General features: G+C 33.6%; 1 protein-coding gene across 1 annotated transcript; it reads left to right on the forward strand.

Moving 5' to 3' along the window:
- Window positions 1-4808: 4808 nt before the first annotated feature.
- On the forward strand, window positions 4809-7769 carry LOC131603067 (sm-like protein LSM5). Its single transcript, XM_058875317.1, has 5 exons — window positions 4809-4961; window positions 5299-5361; window positions 5461-5584; window positions 7267-7339; window positions 7507-7769. Exons 2-5 carry the CDS (start codon window positions 5328-5330, stop codon window positions 7537-7539), a joined length of 264 nt encoding a protein of 87 aa, XP_058731300.1. The 5' UTR covers window positions 4809-4961; window positions 5299-5327; the 3' UTR covers window positions 7540-7769.
- The last annotated feature ends 12481 nt before the right edge of the window (window positions 7770-20250 follow it).

The following is a 20250-nucleotide window of genomic DNA, read 5'->3' on the forward strand; positions in this document are numbered from 1 at the left end:
ACAACTTGACACTGAATCAAGTGTTAATTGACTATGGAAATATTTGAGTTAATTGGATAAAGGCACTTGACGTAGGATCAAGAATTTTGTGTTGCGTTCGATTAAATTTGATTCATAAAATAGCTTGACGTCGGATCAAACGTTTCTATTTTGAAGGAATTTGATTTTAGGAGGTCAAATTATTTTATTAAATCAATTGAGTTGATTAAGAGGAATGACATTTATTTAGAAAAATTAATTGATTAAAAGTACATTATTAAAATCAAGCTATGATAGTCTTTAGCTTTGATAAACTCTTTGAATAACTTAAAAAATATGGTTCCACATTCTTCCCGTTTTTTATTATGATAATGCATCTCTCAGAGTGCTGCTAAAAGAAAAAAAACATATACATATTTGATGTGTTTAAACTCTTACTCAAGTAAATAGAGACTATACTCTACTTCCTATAATAATATACTCTTCCCCTTTGTCAAAATCAAAAAGGAGGGTAAAGGATGTAATGCGTGAATTTAAATATGCGAACACATAAGCACATAAGCATTTGGTAAAGGGAAAACAACACACTTTATTTATTTAAATTATACTTAAATTCAAAGTACAAGAAGCAGGAAATTTGCAAGAATTGAAATAAAGTGAAAACGAGAAAGCAAACACACTTAGAAACTAAGATACATAAGTGAGACTACTCGTTTCCATAAGTATCATTATTCTTTGAGATAATTTTCTTGATATTGCTGCACCTTTGGCCAGATTCTGACATATATCCATGACCTTGTTGATTGATGTATCTTCTGATTCTTCTAAGTCCTCTTCTTCTATTGAGTTGTCCTTTAATTCTCCATGTTTGATGCGAATCTTCATAATCCTCCAAACTCATAAACATAATTTTATTGGATGATTTGCAATACATAAAATTATTTTAAGATTTCTTAATTAGTTAGGAAATCTTTCAAGGTTGTGTGTTGTTTCAAGGTTGTGTGTTGTTGTTATATTCATTTATTGAAGAAATTAATTTTACCAACCTTGAACAAAACATTTTTATGCAATTGCAATTTATCTTATAAAATAACATTGTTGTCGTTGATTCCACCTCATGTGATCCATTACTATATTTGGGAATAATTTTTCAATGTTGTCATCCAAGGAAAAGTTCAATGATTTATTGATTTTCTTGGCTGACAACATTAATAAACCTATTCCTAATCATACTGAGAAGATATTGCAGCCCAAAAAGAAAATGGTGGATGACAAAAAGCAGTAAGTGATATTCCTTACAAATCACTATTTTCTTTTTGGATCTGCAGTAGAAGTCATATATTCCCTCGGGTGGTCTAACAGTCGAGGAGAAAAGTCCTTATTTTTTTTTTTATTTTGAAAAAAGAAATAACATAATACCTTAGTGTTCATAAAAATATGAGGGGAAAAGTAACTCAATTTTATCTATAAACGATTATTTATTGTCCATTTATAAAGTAACGCTGCTCAAGACATTGTCAACACATCGATAAACAAGAAACATCGGTAATCCGCTTGAAACCCTCACCAGTCAATTAAAATGCGAACATCACAACTATTTAACTTGGATGTTACGTTGTGAAAGACAAATATTGGTAATGAAATTAAGCTTTTGGATTAAAAACCGTGAAACTTAAGTAAGCTCAATTGCAAGAGAAAAAAAAATATTAGTTAAAGGTTGATGTTCCTTATATAATCTCTTGTCTTATAAATGATAAATTATTTTCTTTATCTAACATTTTGTAATTTTATACCAAAAATAAATGCATTCAAACCTTTAAGAATATATTGAACATAGGTGTGCAACAAATTTTTGTATTTGATCTTCAACAAAGTTCAAGATGATTCTATTTTGTAGGTTGAAACGAAAAATAATGTAAAAGTAAGAAAATATAGAATTAGATATATTTTTAGTCTCTCTAAAGTTAGACATTTTCACTTTTAATCCCTCAAAAAAATTTAGTTAAAAAATCATCCTCCTATATTTATCGTCCATACTTTTGGTCCCTGTCGTCTACTTGCTTTAACTGAAGCTGACGTGGCATGCCACACTGCACACCATATCACCTAAGTTAACATCTTGTTTCATTACAAAAAAATGCGTGAGATTAAGGGGGTTAGAAACCTCCTTAAATTTAATGATCTTCTTCTTGTTCATCTTGCTGTTCTTCTTCTTCTTCTCATATACTGCACTGCACCTACAAACCTCATACTAGTTAAAGGGGAGGGATACCGACCGTGAAGATACACCCAATCACTCAGCTTTGTAACCAATTATTCTTTTTTGTCAAACATTAACGCAACAGTAGTAAGAAAACACCAATCCAACACCATACAAAAACTCACATGAAAAACATAGTTTCTAAATTATTTATACCTTCATGGATCACACACAATTTCCTCTCTTGTAACTATATAATTAAAATCCTTTATGTCCATGATAAAATCAATATTTTACACAAAGTGTCAGCTAAATGAATTTGATTCAGCCACTTTCGATATTGCCTACAACATGTTTGATGAAATGTCTGAGTTAAGTGTCCAATTAGCTACAAATATAATTTTTGGTTTCACTTTTGGAATTATGCTTCACTCTTCGACCCGACTCGGAAATGTTGTTGTTGGCAAATAACTTCATGAATGTGCTACCAGTAAAAAAAAAACTTCATGAATGTGCTATTAAAACTGGCTTGTAGTAATGTATTTGTTGGTATTGCACTTGTTGATTGATGGTGACTCATAGAAAAAGCACAAATGGCTTTTGAGGATACTCATTGTCCTAATGTGGTGTCTTATACAACATTGATTCGTGACTATTTATAGACATACAAGTTTAAAGATGTTGTGCGAGATTTCTATGAGATGCCATAAAGAAATGTTGTAGAAAACAATAGATTTGCATATATTGGTTTCACAATATTGTTGCATTAACTAGTGATAATTGTGTGTTTCAATTATGGAGATCACTTGTTTGTGAAAATGCTCAAGTATCTTACTAACGAAAAAAGACTTGGCTTACCATAATTGAGAGAGGAGAACCATATATGATGACATAAAATATGGCTGTAATAAGAAAATATGGAGAACCATATATGCTAAAGTATCAAAAATTTGCTTCAAATGCATTTTCATCATTTGCCCTACAAATATAGAATCTGTTAATGATCAAAAGCAAAAATAAACATATTTAGCCTTACATAAAACAATCAAACAAAGAAATATCTAAGATAAACGACATACCGTTCTTGGTCATATACCCTTTCCTTGAATTTGAAGTAATCAGTAAGGGCAATTGCAAAGGCAACATATGATCGATCAACAACAACAACTGCAAGTTCATGTGCATAACATCAAATACCTTGTAAGCGTAAATATATTTTACATGTTGTGTGATTAATAAAGAACTTGTATATAGCTCAATATGAAGCCTAGAATGCACTCAAAAACTTGATTTCTTTCAATTTTATCATCTATAATTCGTTCAACTTCTTCCATCAAATGATGAAGTTTCACGATCCTTCCCGATTTCTATAGGTACTTAGCAAAACACTTCTTCATATGACACCTACTATGATTCAATGCATCAAGCATGCTATTTGCTATAGAATTTGTGCGCTTCGAAGCAGTTAGTGAAGTCATTAAAAGAAATCAAATATATTAAAAGAAATAATGGTTTTGTTTGCATGTCATATGAAATGTATCACAATTCATATGCAATCACTGTCAATTAATTTTACAGACAACAAGATATGAGACAACCACAATGAAGATGTTTTGAAGATGTAGTTTTGAAGATGTAATTTTTTTGATTAAATATGGAGGTTTCTAACCCCCGAAATCTCTTGCATTTTTTTTGTAGTCAAATATGATGTTGACTTTAAGTGACGTGGCATGCAACATGACATGTCACACTAACTCTCGTTAGAGGAATTAGACGTCAAAGACAAAAAATGTGGATGATAAATTTTAGAAGGATGATTCATCATTAATGAATTTTTTTTGAGGTACTAGGAGTGAAAATGCTAAATTTTAAAGAGACTTGAAACTTTTATATATATATATATATATATATATATATATATATATATATATATATATATATATATATATATATATATATATATATATATATATATATATATATATATATATATATATATATATATATATATATCACCCCGAGTATTTTTATAAGCAAGTGAAAAAGTAGCATATTTTTAGTAAAATACGAAAATATTGTTGATAGGGATCAAACATATGATCAATAAAAAAATTCTTGTCGTTTGGAATTTTAATCAAGAGAATATGTGATGTTCTATGACACTCTTCTTTATCTCGCACAACAAACTAATGTAAAAAATCTTTTTCAACCGAAATAAAATTATTCATTCACAATAGTGCTTCATGTTATTTACTTAGATCTTCTTTCACCCTTAATTTTTTTTAGATGTTTTAAAAGTTAAATGAAATTCAATTTAAAATTAAAATTAAAATTATATAAAATTTGAAATTAAGATTAAATTGTATAAAAAAACAATTAGAAATAAAAAAAGTTTAATGAAAAATAAAATTGGATTAGACAATGTAGATATTTTCTTTTTATACAATAAAAATTATTGCATATATTATTTTTATAAAATAAACTACAAATTACTTATATTTGAAATTTAAAATTTTATTCAAAAATATAAAAAAGTATGGGATTTACCAAAGTATAAAAAATTTCAAGAAAAAAAACAACAAAATATACACATTTTAACCATTAAAACCTTTGCACAAAAGTGAAATGAAATGTAAAAAAGGAGAAAATTAAAACCCTAAAACAAGAACAACTCAGCAGTTCTCATCAGCTTCGGCCCCTTCTATTAAACAAGCTGTAGTCGCTCCCACTCCACTCTCCTCGCCGGGAAATCAACCGGAGTTGGTCATCGGAAGCCAGAAAAGTGAGAAACCTTTCCACTTTTTTCTTATTTTTATACATTTATATTAAGGATTGCTCTTTCCCTCTTCCGTAGCGCGCGATTCCTGCGCGATTTGCGGCCGCAATAGGTGCCACTGTACTAGTAGTTCAATTGCGTTGCATCCGAGCTCTACTCCATCTGCAATTGATTTTCAATAACCGATTGCAGATGCTTCTGTTTGACATTGTTATCTGTAACTAATTAGGGTTTTGTTGCAGTATTCAATTTGATTAATTTGAATATTTACACATGCGTTTGAAATCAATCAATCTTTCTGCAACAGCCACGTAAAAGTTCTGATCTTTTGTACCCTTCACAGGTTTTTAGTGAAATTACCAATTCATCTTCATGGCTAATAATCCATCACAGCTTCTTCCATCAGGTTTTTTACTTCACTGCCTCTCTCGAACCATATATTGGGTTATCCGTAGCTTTGAACTCTGTTTAAGATAACTTATCATTTTCTGTTGAATATATGCAGAGTTGATTGACCGCTGTATAGGTTCAAAAATATGGGTGATAATGAAAGGTGACAAGGAGCTTGTTGGTACTCTTAGAGGCTTTGATGTCTATGTCAACATGGTTCTTGAAGATGTTACTGAATAGTAAGACCTGAACCACAGCATGTTGCTTTTATCCGCAAAACTTTTTGATGTTATGTTTTTGGTATTTATATTGTGCGCATTTGACTGTTTCCCATAAAAGATATGTTTTTTGGGTAGGAAGTAGAATAAGATCAGATTTATTTGTTTGTTGAGGGATGCAATTGTTTCATGCTTGGTCTCAATGCCCCCTCAGATTTTTAAAATACACTTCTAACTGCAAATTGTTATATTACGCTAGTTTTTCTGATTTACAGTTTTTTATCCAACTTTTATGAGTGTTTACATTAAGTTTGAATTGGCATGATGTAGGCAGGTTTTCTTTGAGAAGAAAGATGGGAAACTGAAACTGAAATTGAATTTGATTTTTGTTTTGGAGCTTTGTATTAATAGTGATTTTGAACTATATAGTAGGTTATTGATAAATGGGTGATTTTGATTTTGACAGCACAGGAAAATGTTTGTTTGAAATTCAACTTATTTAGGTAGGTCTAGTTAAGGTTTAAGAAAGTAAAGGGCTCTTTGACTACTAATTTGTACGAACTCCTATCTTAAGGTGAATGCTTGTGTTATATAACCCGGGAAGCAAAAAATTTAAACCTTATGGTGAATTTTTACTAAGAGTCCTGGTCCATGACTTAATGTGATTGTTATTAACAATGACTCATCTAGAGTCGATACAAAAGGAATCTTCCCTATGTTTACTTTCATTTCCCAGTGACCAAATGTGAAAGCCTTTCATCTGTGACACTGCAAGTAGGAAAGTACCCATGGTGGTTACTCCACAAAACCCAAACGACTTATCCTCAATGCGAACAGGAAAAATTGCCGTCACAACCGGAAAACTAGCTAACAGAGACTTCCGGGTATCTTAGCTCCCAACTTTAACTGTCAGCTGGTTAAACTTTAAAAGGACATGCCCTGAAGTAACTACATGTATGTCTTAGATAATGTAAACATCCACCCCATGACGTCTATAAGAACTCCCTATGCACAATAAAGGGTCCTCCAATGTCTATCTTTTTTGGAGATATATCACCAAGAGGCCTCTCTAAGTAAAGCCTTAGAGTCTTCTGACATCCACCATTAACATCATCTTAGTCTTGTTAGGAACATGTGTCATTATGTCTAGGTTAAGTGTTTAGGTTTAGTTCATCATACAAATATAGTAATAGTATAGCAACAATTATGTTTTTTCTCATTGAATGTTGTTTGATATATAGATCAAATGATGTCATAGTGCCTCTATCACATGCTAACTTCATAGATAGACTATTCATATCTAATTGTCCAAAACACCAGTCTACACCTTTACATGTGTGTGCTAACGAATTTTGGTTTAATACATCACTGCATCCATGTTCTAGTGGAACATCTTTCTCGGTGGGCTATTCTTTTGGGGTTTGAGGAGTCTTAAGTATCAAGTGTTTGTTAGTAAGGATCTGTGACATTTGTGATTGCTTCATGCTGTACTTACAGAAGACTTTCTTACTTTTATCATGGCTTTTGTGTCTGTATAATTTATGTTAGTTCTCCATTTTCCTTGATTGGATGTTCATGTGTGCATGCACATGGTGATGCCTTCGATACATAAATTGATTTGGTTTATTGCTTTTATATGCAATCAACAGCCTTCTGTACATAATAAATTGATTTGGTTTATTGCTTTTGTATGCAATCAACAGTGAAATCACTGCTGAGGGGAGAAGGATAACTAAGCTGGATCAGATTTTACTCAATGGAAACAACATTGCCATTGTAAGTGTCAAATACTCGATCGTTTTCTCTTTACCAGTTTTGTATGGATTATTAATAGATCACTTGACTTGGCAACTTTAGAAAACGTTGGCAGTAATCTCACGAATGTTTTTTTTAAGTTTTTCCGGTGTAATAGTGATACTAACAATATATGGTCTGCAATGCAGTTGGTCCCTGGTGGTTCACCTGATCCAGAATGAATAATGCGACTTGGTTACCTCATTTTTAACTCTTATCTGTTGCACTAGATGCATAATACCTATATTTTAAAGATGATTCTGAGGCAAGCTAGGTTTTTTTTTCTTTCCGTGAGCTTGTTTAAGGATACATGATCGTAGTAACTATTAAACCTTTATCATTATGTTGAATTGTGGATTGTCCAGTGTAACAAGCTATGATATTGATTATAACAATCAACAATGCACCTCTATATGACAGTTTCTCTTCCATTATTACTACTAGGGCTGTCCAAAAAAAATATGAACCGAACCGAACAATCAAACTGTATTGAACTGAAGTTAAAATAACCGAACCATTAGATTTGGTTAGGGAACCGAACTATTATTTTAATAACGGTAACCAAACCTAACCATAACTGAACTATTATTTCTAAAATCTAAATTTTTGAAACTTGAAAAGTGTATAGACTCAATGTATACGGTATAACCTCAATGTATTTGGTATAGAATTGATGCACCTCAATGTATTTGGTATAGAATTGATGCACCGTTATACTTTTGAGTAATGTATTATATTAGGCACAACAACTCATTAATCATTTGCATAACGTAATTAACCATGATTTTGAACATCCTTGACAATTGTATTTAGATTTGTATTCAACATAATTTGCGGTTATTAAATATATGTATATTTTTGGTTAAAAAAAAATATATGTATATTTGAAAGGTAGAAAATCATGTCCATTTTTTTGGAAAGTAACTAACGTGATTGAGGTTTTTGTCACCCAATGACCTAACATGTTTTGGTCGTTTTGACTTACTACGAGTCTATATATATGCTAGAGTGCTTAGTTTGCCACATCCAAAACTTATTTTTCGAAAAAATACACTTTTTCTTAGCAAATTATGCATAAATACTTGAAGTTTTGAGCAATATTTAACATTTTCTGTTGATATATCCACAGTTTTTTTTGAATGTACTAGTATCTAGAAGTTAACTTAAACACAAACCCCTTTGATCATTTCATATGGACAATATGATATTATTGTGTTGTAGTTCAGATTTAGATTTTTAGTGGTAATTTGGTTCTGTTGCAAGTGAATGACTTACAACACATGCAAACTGTCACAACTTGACAACTTTAAAAGTTAGTTGGTTATTTGACTTTTAGTTATATATACTCTTTCCAATCATTTAAACAAAACTTTTTTATGTGCAAGAAACAATCATAAATGAAGTGCTATATGTTCCTCCAATAGCAAGTAACTTGATAAATTTGATTTAATTTCTTGATAAGAACTATACTATGAGTTTAGAAGATAAGGAATTTAAGGTGTTTGATGAAAGTTCCAAACAAATTTTGAAAGTACCTTTATCAAACAACAAAACTTTCAAAATTATGATCAACATGATTGACCATTAATGTCTCACATCAATCATAATTGAGAATCAATACTGAATTCGGCATCACAGATATGACCATCTAAATTTCAAAAGTTTGAGCTTAACGCACATGAAGAAAATGGTGTATGGACTTCATCATATCAAAACGTTAAAGCAGTTATGTGAAGAGTGTTGTGCAACTAAACTGACAAGGAAGTCATTTAAGCATGACTTGTCCACGAAGTCAAAGAAGAGGTTGGTAAATATAAACTCAAATGTATGTGGACCATCTAAAGTAAAATCAATGAAAATTAATGGCTATTTTCTAACTTTCATCGATGAATTCACAAGGTACATGTGGATTTACTTAATGGAGAAGAAATGTGAAGTATTCACTAAATTCAAGAAGTCTAAGTTGTTAATTGGAAAACATGTTAAATGTGGAATTAAGAGACTGAGAACTGGTGGAGGTGATGAATACATTTAATTTGACTTTAGAAAATTCAGTGAGAAAGAAGAAATTTAGCATGAATTATAGTTCCTTACACACCTCAGCACAATGACATTGCTGAAAGGAAGAATAAAATCTTATTGAACATGGAAAGAAGTATGCTCAAGGCAAGACAATTGCCAAATAATTTATGGCGAGAGACAACCTCAAATGCAGTTTACATCATCAATATATGCCCAACAAATAAGTTGATGAACAAGACACCATATGAAACGTTAACAGGTCATAATTCAAATGTTGCTCATTTCAGAAATTCGGACTCACTTTGCTTCGAGCATATGCCTAAATAATTAAGAAAGAAATTGGATGATAGAAGTTTGACTATGATAGTTATAAGCTACCACACAACAAGTGCATACAAACTATTCTCAACTAATGAGAATAATATGAAAATAAGTAGAAATGTGGAGTTTCATGAGGTCAAAGGATGAAAATGCCTGAAAGTTCCAAATGATCCATTGCATAATAATGCAAACTCAAGCAATCTTAGAGCGAAATTGCAAGAAGTCAAGTAGATGAGGTAGTGCAAGGGCATGAGGTAACAAGGCTAATTAGAGCAAGAATTCAATCAATTAGGCTAACTGATTATGAAAGATTCTCTGACCAATCAATAAATGACGATTGTGATCCGATAGATGAAACAATGATGGCTAAATTAAAATCAATTGAAAACAATCAAGCCATAAAAGATGAGAGTTGGAAATAAGTTACAAAGGATGAATTTATGGTAACTGAGAAGAATCAGACCTGGAAATAAGTCAAACACTCGTGCAAGAAAGCTATATATGTAAAATGAGTTTACAAGTTAAAAATCGAGCCGAATTGTGAGATTCCCAAGTAAAAGGCAAGACTAATTGCAAAAGAATTCCTTTAGAGGATTTCTCTTGGTATGAAACTCTTGGCTACCAACCTTGCATAATGTTTCGTTACATGGCTAATCATATTTTCTTTACCTTTTATACCCACTTCACACCAATCACTACGCCAAATTTGTCTTTTAGCAGCGCATCTACGAAAGCGCTTTTAGGAAAAGCGCTGCTATAGACTTCGCTAAAAACAAAATAAAAAAAACAAGTGAAAAAAGCGCTGGTAAGGGTGGGGGGTACTAGAGCGCTTTTAGAAAGCGCTGCTATAGGGGGGTTTATGAAAGCGCTCCTCCTCCAACGTTCGTCGCCCTCCTCCGTCCGTCCTCCACCGTTCTTGCTGCACCTTGCTTGTTCTCAATCTCTCTCCATTATCTCTATCTCAAGGTAGATTCTATTGAATAATCCAATATTTTACTGACATTGTTAGGGTTTTAGTTGATATTGAGGGATGACATTGTTAGGGTTTTAGTTGATATTGTTAGATGACATTGTTAGGGTTTTAGTTGTTATTGTTAGATGACATTGTTAGGGTTTTAGTTGATATGGTTTGTTAGTGCACATGCTAAGTGTTGATATGAAGGATATTTACTGTGAATTGTTGGCATTGATGTTGTCACTATTTATTGATGATGTTTATTAAGTGATGATGAAATTGCTTGTCTCTTGTTGCAAATATGAATGATAATAGTGTTGGAAATTTTAATTGGATTGATGATGTTGTATTGTTGAAAGTTGATAATGATAGAGTTGTTAATGAAGGTGGTGTTGCTGAATTTTCAATGGAGTTAGTGTTATGGTTGGTTTGTGAATTTGAATTTGAATATGGTGAGAGTTCTCGATTTGAATCTTGTTGATAATTGTTGTTGGATAAACTAGATTCTTGAGCATGAGTTATGTCGTGTTTCCATTTTTTGTACTTGCTAGAAATTGTTTAGAATTTCCTTGTGTGAAGGATTGATCATTAGAGTTGGATATAACATGCTTTGTGAAGGTGGTTGAGATTGTTTTGAACACAAATAATGCAGTTTTTTTATAGGTAGTTGTTGATGCATTTCATTATTATTTTGACTCATAGAAAGTGTAGAAACTAGAGAAAATCATTGTGCATTTTGAGTTGGGATTCAATTGTTGATGTAATTTGGAACTTGAGTTGTTGGATGTTAATTGTGGCTCTTGATTTCTGGAAGTTTATTGCCTTATGCTTGTTTGTTCCTTTCCTTCTCAATTTACAAGTTTGGTACGATACGCCGGCTTTACGAAAAAATGTCATAACTCTTTGACCGTTGTGAGTTTTAATGCATATGATTAGTGTTTTCGGGTAGAACGATGCTTTTGAATCTAATGCTATGCTCAGTTTTTCATTCCATGCACTTTTATTTTCGATTTTCTCTACTGTTTTGTTAATCGGCTTAAAAGTCTCGCTTCCGGTCGACATTCGGTAAAACCAATATTATTTTTGAGTTCAGTGGGACATTTGGATGTGACTATATGAGTTTGGTTCGTTTCCGATGACTTTGAATTTTTGCTCATTTCTTTGATTTTGTTGTTTCGTTTGCCTCATATGTGTTGACTTTATTTTTTGTATATTCTCATTGTTTCTTTTGTCTCATTATTTTTTATTTTTTGTATATTCTCATTAGATTAAAACCTAAAGATGATGAAGATTATAGATTGAAATCCATGAATATTAATTATCCATGGTTATATTGACATCATTATTCATGTGTTTACTTGATTTTAAATATGTTTAGCACCATGTACATAATGCTGATTTTTTACAATGTTGTTATGATTCTTGATGTCAATTTTGTTAATCGTTAAGTGATGAACTTACTTACTTTGTGAATTTTCTATAGGGGTTACTTGTGAAGAGTGGAAGTTTGATAGTTTTCAATAATCTTACATTGTGTGGGTCTAGAAGTTGCTTACTTCTATACAGGTAATTAATTGTTCTCTCTTGCCAAAGTAATTAGTTGTGCTTTGAATGAACTGCTATGATGGCTCGTTTTTATAATAGAAGTTTTCTTTCCTTTGAATTAGCAGCATTTCCCGGCCTAGTTCGACGTACAACGCTCATTCTCTGCGTTTTCTTGAGCTCGGTAAAATCCAAGGTAAATTTCTTTCTCAAAATACTGGTATTGTGATGAATTTTTCTGAAATTGTGTGAATATGCTGCATTTTATTACTGGTTTTGACAGAAATGCATTATACCGTTTAGTGCCTTAATAATTAGTTGTTTTTGTTTAGCTTAATTAAGACATGGATAAGACATGGATGAATTCAAACCGATTGTCGAAAGAGTACGAGAAAGGGGTATGGGAATTCGTTAAGTTTGCGGTTGCGCATGCCGAAGACCCGATTCGAATGACGTGTCCTTGCTTGGGTTGATGTTATGGGGGTCAGGTTGACGGGAATCAGTTGGCATCGCATTTACTACGGTTTGGAATCGATAGAAGTTATACATGTTGGAATTTGCATGGTGAGAAAAGTAACGGGAATGTTGAGTCGAGGTGTAATACGACGTATGCTTCAAACAACGATTGCACAGACACATACGATTATGATCGAGTCGAAGAGATTGCAGAAGCGCTTGAAGAAGATCTTGAGGATTGTCCCAAAATGTTCGAGAGGTTGGTAAGCGATGCAGAGAAACCATTGTATGATGGTTGTACAAAATTCACAAGATTGTCTGCGGTGTTAAAGTTGTACAACTTAAAGGCGGACAATGGATGGTCGGATAAAAGTTTCACAGAGTTATTAGCCCTTATGAAAGATATGCTACCAGAGGATAATGTTCTTCCCAATCGAACGTATGAGGCCAAAAAGATGTTGTCCTCTATTGGCATGAGCTATGATAAGATACATGCATGTCCAAACGATTGTGTTTTGTTTCGAAACGAGTATGCAGCGTTGAATGAGTGTCCTAAATGCGGTGTCCCTCGATATAAGAAAAAGTTGTCTCCAGCAAAAGTCTTATGGTATTTTCCTATAATTCCGAGATTTAGACGCATGTATCGTAGTGAAACCGATTCAAGACACTTGACTTGGCATGCAGATGAAAGAATTATTGATGGAAAGTTGCGACATCCGGCAGACTCACCACGGTGGATGAAAGTTGATGATGATTATCCTGAATTTGGAAAAGAAGCAAGAAACCTTTGCTTGTCATTGTTTACTAATGGAATGAACCCGTATGGTATTCAAAGTATCTCGCATAGCACCTGGCCTGTGATTCTTATGATCTATAACCTACCTCCGTGGCTATGTATGAAGCGTAAGTACATGATGTTATCTATGTTAATTTCCGGGCCTAAACAACCAGGGAATGACATAGACGTATACTTGGCACCCTTAATCGAAGATTTAAAGTTTTTGTGGGAGAACGGTGTGGAGGTTTACGATGGGTATAGGAAATAAAGTTTCAACTTGAGGGCGATGTTGTTTGGAACAATTAATGATTTTCCAGCATACAGAAATCTATCAGGGTACAACAATAAAGGTCAAAAAGTGTGTCCTGTTTGTGAAGATGAAACCGATACGACACGATTGGATCTTTGTCAGAAGAATGTCTTTCTCGGTCATCGTAGATTCTTAAATTCTAATCATCACTACCGTGGGTGGAGAAAAGCATTCAATGGAAAGGCCGAACATCGTACAGTCCTGACTTTTTTGACAGGTGATCAAATTTTTGAAAAGGTGAAAGATGTGAGCACTCAGTTTGGCAAGCCTTTTGCACATTTACTTGTCAAGGGTGGGTGGAAGAAGAGGTCAATTTTTTTTGAACTTCCATGTTGGAAATCGCTGCACGTAAGACATTTCCTCGATGTTATGCACATTGAAAAAAATGTACTTGACAGTGTTATAGGTACGTTACTCAATATACAAGGAAAGTCTAAGGATGGCCTTAACATAAGGAAGGACATGGTAAACATGGGAATGAGAACTGAATTGGGACCCGTGACGAAAGGAAGACGAACAGATCTTCCACCTGCTGTTTACACTCTATCTAGAAAGGAGAAGAAAACATTGTGTAAGTTCCTCAGTGAAGTTAAAGTTCCAGAAGGCTACACATCAGATATTAGAAGACTTGTGTCCATGAAAGACCTCAAGTTAAAGAGTTTAAAGACGCATGATTGCCATGTTATAATGGAACATTTTCTACCAATAGGTATACGTTCTATTCTGCCAGAAAAAGTAAGAAGTGCAATAACTAAACTGTGTTTTTTCTTCAGGTCAATTTGCAGTAAGGTGATCGATCCCGCGATCTTACCAACATTGCAAAAAGAGATAGTTGTTACTTTATGTGATCTTGAAATGTATTTTCCTCCTTCGTTTTTTGACATAATGGTTCATCTAGTCGTTCATCTTGTGAAAGAGACACAATTGTGCGGACCAGCTTATATGAGATGGATGTACCCTGCTGAATGTTATATGAAAATATTAAAAGGGTACGTGAAAAACAGAAGTCGACCGGAGGGTTGTATTGCCGAACGATACATTGTTGAAGAAGCGGTTGAGTTTTGTACTGAATATCTGTCAAATGTTCAATCAATTGGACTCCCCAAATCTCATATTGTTGAAAAAAAAGAAGGAAAAAGGCTAATTGGAAACAAAGTTGTGACAGTATCAATGGTCGAGCGGGATCAAGTGCATTTGTATGTTCTGCACAATGATATTGAGGTTGAGCCGTATGTTGAAATGTTGTTCTCTGAGGTTTATATCTGAATAAAAATGAGAATTGGATAGTACGAGAGCACAATCGAAGTTCCATACCGTGGTTTAGGGAACATATTTATTCAAAGTATCGTTCAGATCCTGCTTCAGTAACAGAAAGGTTGAGATGTTTAGCATATGGTCCAAGTATAATTGTGTTTTCTTATAGCGCATACGTAATTAATGGATACATATTTTATACCAAAGAACAGGATGATAAAAGTACTATGCAAAATAGTGGTGTTACCTTGGTAGCTGAATCAATTCACATATCAAGTGCGAATGACTTAAATCCAAAATTTGCAAATTTGTCATATTTTGGGGTTATCGAGCGCATTTTGGTGTTTGATTACGCGAAGTTTCATATTCCTGTATTTAGTTGCAAGTGGGTTGAAAATAATAATGGCATACGAATGGATAAGTCAGGATTTTTGCAAGTGGATCTCAATAGGGTGGGGTACAAAGATGAGCCTTTCATTCTAGCCTCTCAAGCTAAACAAGTGTTCTATGTCAATGATCCGACAAGTACGAAATGGTCTATAGTGTTTTTATCTAACAAAATAATTGATGAAAACATTGGAGATCAAGGTGATATTGGTGTTGGCATTGAATCTAGTACAAGAAACGATCAAAATGAGAGTGAATCTTGTACTAGAAATGATCATAATGAGGGTATTTGGATCAATCCAACCGTCCGCGTTGTTAAGAGACGCGTAGAACATAATCCTACCAAGAAAAGAAAGAGACGTTAGTGAAAAAGGTAATAGTATACATATTCCGACAACTTTCTTTTTTTGACACAAGTACTAATGTGCTTTATTCAATTTGTACCGATTGTTATATATTCAATTTGTATAGTTTTTTACAATTTGTATTCCGATTGTTACAATACTTGTCATCCGATTTTGGTGCATATTTTTCGTTTTGTACATAACTTTTGAACCATGTATCCGTTTGTCGACTTCTTTACATGTAACTATACTATTTTGACGATTCCGGAGCTGCTCATGCACTTATCTTTGCATTTCGGGACTGTTTTTTTATCGGTTTTGCTTCTGCCCATAATCAAAAGTCGGGCTTAGGGTCTGAATTTCGGAAAACCTACTTCATTTTTGAGTCCGTGAGGACGTTTTACCATAGCCATGTAAATTTCGTTCAATTCCGACAATTTTCTTTTTTTGACACTTATTCCGATTTCACCGATTTCGATTCCGATTTACTTGTACATGGTTACTTTGACTTCCATTTGACTTGTATAGATTGTTAACTTATTAATAATGTACTAATGTGCTTTAGTTTGTTTGATATAGGTCAAATGGCTAGTAATCAAGAAAACTCACAAGAAAACTCACAAGAAAACTCACAAGATAGAGATGCTCCGGATACAAATCCTCCACCCGATACATCATCAACAGAAGTTGCACGAGGCATCACCATTATGAAGGGAATCATTCGAGATAGAGACAAAGGATTAATATATAATTTAGAATGGAATTCTGATAAACAAGCAATTGGTTCTAATGCTGCAAAGTTGACAAGCTACATTGGTACACTTGTTCGTTTGCATATTCCAATCTCCGTATCTAAATGGAATCTGAAAAGCAAACCGTTGGACGACAAAAAAGATATGATTTGGGACGAGCTTAAGGTATCATATATGGTTGTTGTTATTATCTTGATGATAATTTGTTTAAATTACTTATACTAACACACTATATGCGTATGTTTTTTCGCAGAGGTCTTTTAACATACCAGATGAGCGTAAACGCTACATATTTGGTTTGGCCGGAAAAAGACATAGAGGGTGGAAAGCTTTTTTAACAAACACCTATCTTAAGGATAAAGATGGAAACTTTCTTGAAGAGGCACCGGGACGACAAAAAAATTATGAGCTCTTCATTAAAGAAGAAGATTGGGCTGAGTTTTTAAATCAAAGATATGAAGCTTTCCAGAAAAGGAGTGCCACAAATAGTGCGAGAGCATCAAAACCCGCGTATCCATACAAAAAAGGGCGTTTGGGATATGCACGCTTAGAGGAAAAAATTGTAAGTAAATAGAAATGCTACGTTTTTATTAATTGTCTAAATGTGTTATAATTGACAATTTTATCATTTGTGTCAATGCATAGTTAGAGGAGACGAAACGTGAGGAAACCTCACTTCTAGTACATGTGTTGTGGAAGGAAGCCCGTGTGGGCAAGAATCGAGCTGTTGATCCCGATGTTCAAAAAGTTTATGATGAATGTGTAAGTATAACACTGTGTCTTTAATTAAATCAAATGTTTATTAATATATATAATTTTTCAAATGTAAATGAATTACAAGAGACCATGTCGCAATCGGTATCCACCGGTGAGGACCAGGATAATAGGAGCGTACTTAGTAGAGCACTAGATGTTCCTGAGTATCCCGGTCGGGTGAGGGGTAAAGGTCATAGTGTGACTCCAACCTCTTTCTTTAAGCATTCTAGGAGAAGAAATCCTACCAATGAAGAAGTGTTGCAAAAATTGCAGGAATTACAAGCAGAAGTCTCTGAATTGCAAAGAGATAAAGAGATGTATATGAGAGAAAAGTGCAATACTTCATCGGTGAAAGAAACTAGTGATATAGCTAGTATCAACTGTCAAAGAAAATTTCCCGAGGTAATTATAAATTCCTTTTTCTTACAATTGTTCTATTTTATTAATGATAATGACTCTATATTTATTATTGGTTTAGGGCATTTCATCTTGCCAACTATACTTATCGTCACCGAATTATCGCCTAGTTGGCAAGGGAAAAATGCATAACACTTTTGGAGATTTACTTCACCATAGACCGCTCCCGGATGGACACCTGAAAGTATCAGTTGATGTTGTATTAGATCATGATGCGGTGCTACCGGTACCTGACATGGTCTCAGAGACAACATTGATGCGAGATGCAATAGGGTCATTTGTTGCATGGCCCTCGGAGCTAATTATCATTGGTGATGAGGTATGTTGAAAACCATTATGAATCATTTAAGTTTTCGAATGTCAACTCTGAACCGTTACGTTAACTATTTTTTACATGATAATTTTAGACTACTCCTACAAAACCCGTAATTAAGGGTAAAGGGATTTTGCAGGAGGACGAGTCTGTTGCATCACTAAAAGAGGTACATTTAAAGTGTTAATATATGATCTGAATCTAAAACTGCACGATTTTATAGTTTACCTAAGTTATATGATTTTTAGGTATCTGCTCGAGGGTCACAACAAGTGACGCAGTAAGTTCGTAGCGTACCGCCCAAGGAAAAGGGTCCTCCGAAGGCCGTGGCAAAAAGAGGTGCTTTCGTGTCTCGATACCGGAAGACACTCGGAACACTTGTTGATATGTCAGATTTGACGACAGGTAGTATCCGTGAAATTGCTATGGATGAAGTTGTCTTTGGTATTGAATTCCCCGTGCATGTTGCACTAGAAGAAATGGAAGAGATTTTTACGCAAGAACAATTAGGCGTCAGTAATGTTTTCATACATCCGGTAATCCGATTTATTATTTAATTAGTTGTGAGATTGATCTAAATATATTATTTAATTAGTTGAACAATTTATTTACACATTTCAATTAAAATAGTCTAATGTTTATTATGTTTTTATTTAAGGTTGTTGTATGACAAATGGTTGCGCAGGACTGAATTGTCAAACAGATTCCATTTCGTATCTTCCTCCCATTGCAGCGGACAGACAATTGCTACGGAACTAGATTCAGTTAGACATCGCTTAGTCGATAGATTCATGAGGTCCGGCAATACAGAAAGCATGTATCTCTGGGCGTATAATACCCGACTAGTGGGGTTAGTTTTTCATTCTTGGTTCATCTAATCTTTGTTTCTTTTGCGTAGCAAAACTTTCATATAAACTTTTGTTTTAATTTATAGAGCACACTGGTTGTTGCTTGCTATCAACCCTATAAAAGAAGTGGTATATTTTCTGAATTCGGTAGATGGTGAGTGGATAAATTATCCGGCTATGAAGTCAACGATTGATACGTAAGTGAGATCGTTCTAAATATTCGTGTATATTTATATATTTAATTATTTGTGAGATTTATCTAAATATATGCTTTTATATTTTTGTTAGATCAATACAAGTGTTCCGAAGTCAAAGACACGCACAGGTATCCCGGACTAAATCAAACAACATTACTTGGATCAAAGTGCAGGTACATTAATTTTCACATTTTGCTATTAATAGTTATGCTACTTGATAAAATAAGACAAATAAAAAATCTTATTTGTTTTTCTATGTAGTGATCGCAACAGCGAAACAATACAGATTGCGGATACTTTGTTTTGAGGTTTTTGAAAGAAATCCTTCAAACGAATCAATTAGAGATTCCAATCACGATATGGATTTATAACTTAGGATAATTTCTTATAATTTATTACATTTAACTAAATCATGCATATTATGTTTTTGTTATGTAGTACTTTGATGACTTCTATGCTGCTTCTTACACGAAACTTAAGTTGGAAGAAATCAAAGAGGAATTGTGTCAATTTTATATTCAGCGACTATTCATATAGGTATGAATACAATATTGTGTGAAAAGTTTTATGACTTTGATAATGACTTTGTGTTGGAGCCTTTAATTGTGTTTGAGCAAAGTTAGTTTAATTGACCGTGTTGTTCTGTTCATACTTTGCAGGACCAGGACCGTGCGCTCGTCGGATTTTGACAATTTTGGGCTTATATTCTGTTGATGATTTAGTTATATGTATCTGTTGTAAACATGTGAATTGAACTATATTAATGGTGTATATATTTTATTTTGGTATATAATGGTATTATATTGGTATATATTGTCCTACCTATGGTTGAATATATTACAGGTTGAAAATAAATATAAATTACAGATCGAACTGGGAGGCTTAAATTACAGGTTGCATTTTAAAATACTGCATTTAGCAACGACAGCGCTTGTAAAAAACGCTCTTAAAGGCCTACCTACCAAAGCGCTTTTTAATTAAAAGTGCTGCCTGAGATAAAAAAAAGCGCAACCTACGAAAGCGCTTTCTGGAAAAAGCGCTGCTATAGGGGGGCTACGAGAGCGCTTTTCTGGATAAATGCGCTGCTATAGGGGAGGCTACGAGAGCTCTTTTCTGAAAAATGCGCTGCTATAAGGGAGGCTACGAGAGCCCTTTTCTGGAAAAAAGGCTGCTATAGGGGGATACGAGAGCCCTTTTCTGGAAAAAGCGCTGCTATAGGAGGGGCTACGAGAGCTCTTTTG

This window comes from Vicia villosa, linkage group LG5 (genome assembly GCF_029867415.1).
Source record: "Vicia villosa cultivar HV-30 ecotype Madison, WI linkage group LG5, Vvil1.0, whole genome shotgun sequence".
NCBI lineage: Eukaryota > Viridiplantae > Streptophyta > Magnoliopsida > Fabales > Fabaceae > Vicia > Vicia villosa.

What these genes read in the sequence shown, in the direction of transcription:
- LOC131603067 (XM_058875317.1), top strand. Translation starts at nt 5,328, where the DNA reads ATGGCTAATAATCCATCACAGCTTCTTCCATCAG. An exon ending in ATCACAGCTTCTTCCATCAG is followed by an intron (nt 5,362 to 5,460) that starts GTTTTTTACTTC and finishes GAATATATGCAG; the next exon opens with AGTTGATTGACCGCTGTATA. An exon ending in ATGGAAACAACATTGCCATT is followed by an intron (nt 7,340 to 7,506) that starts GTAAGTGTCAAA and finishes TCTGCAATGCAG; the next exon opens with TTGGTCCCTGGTGGTTCACC.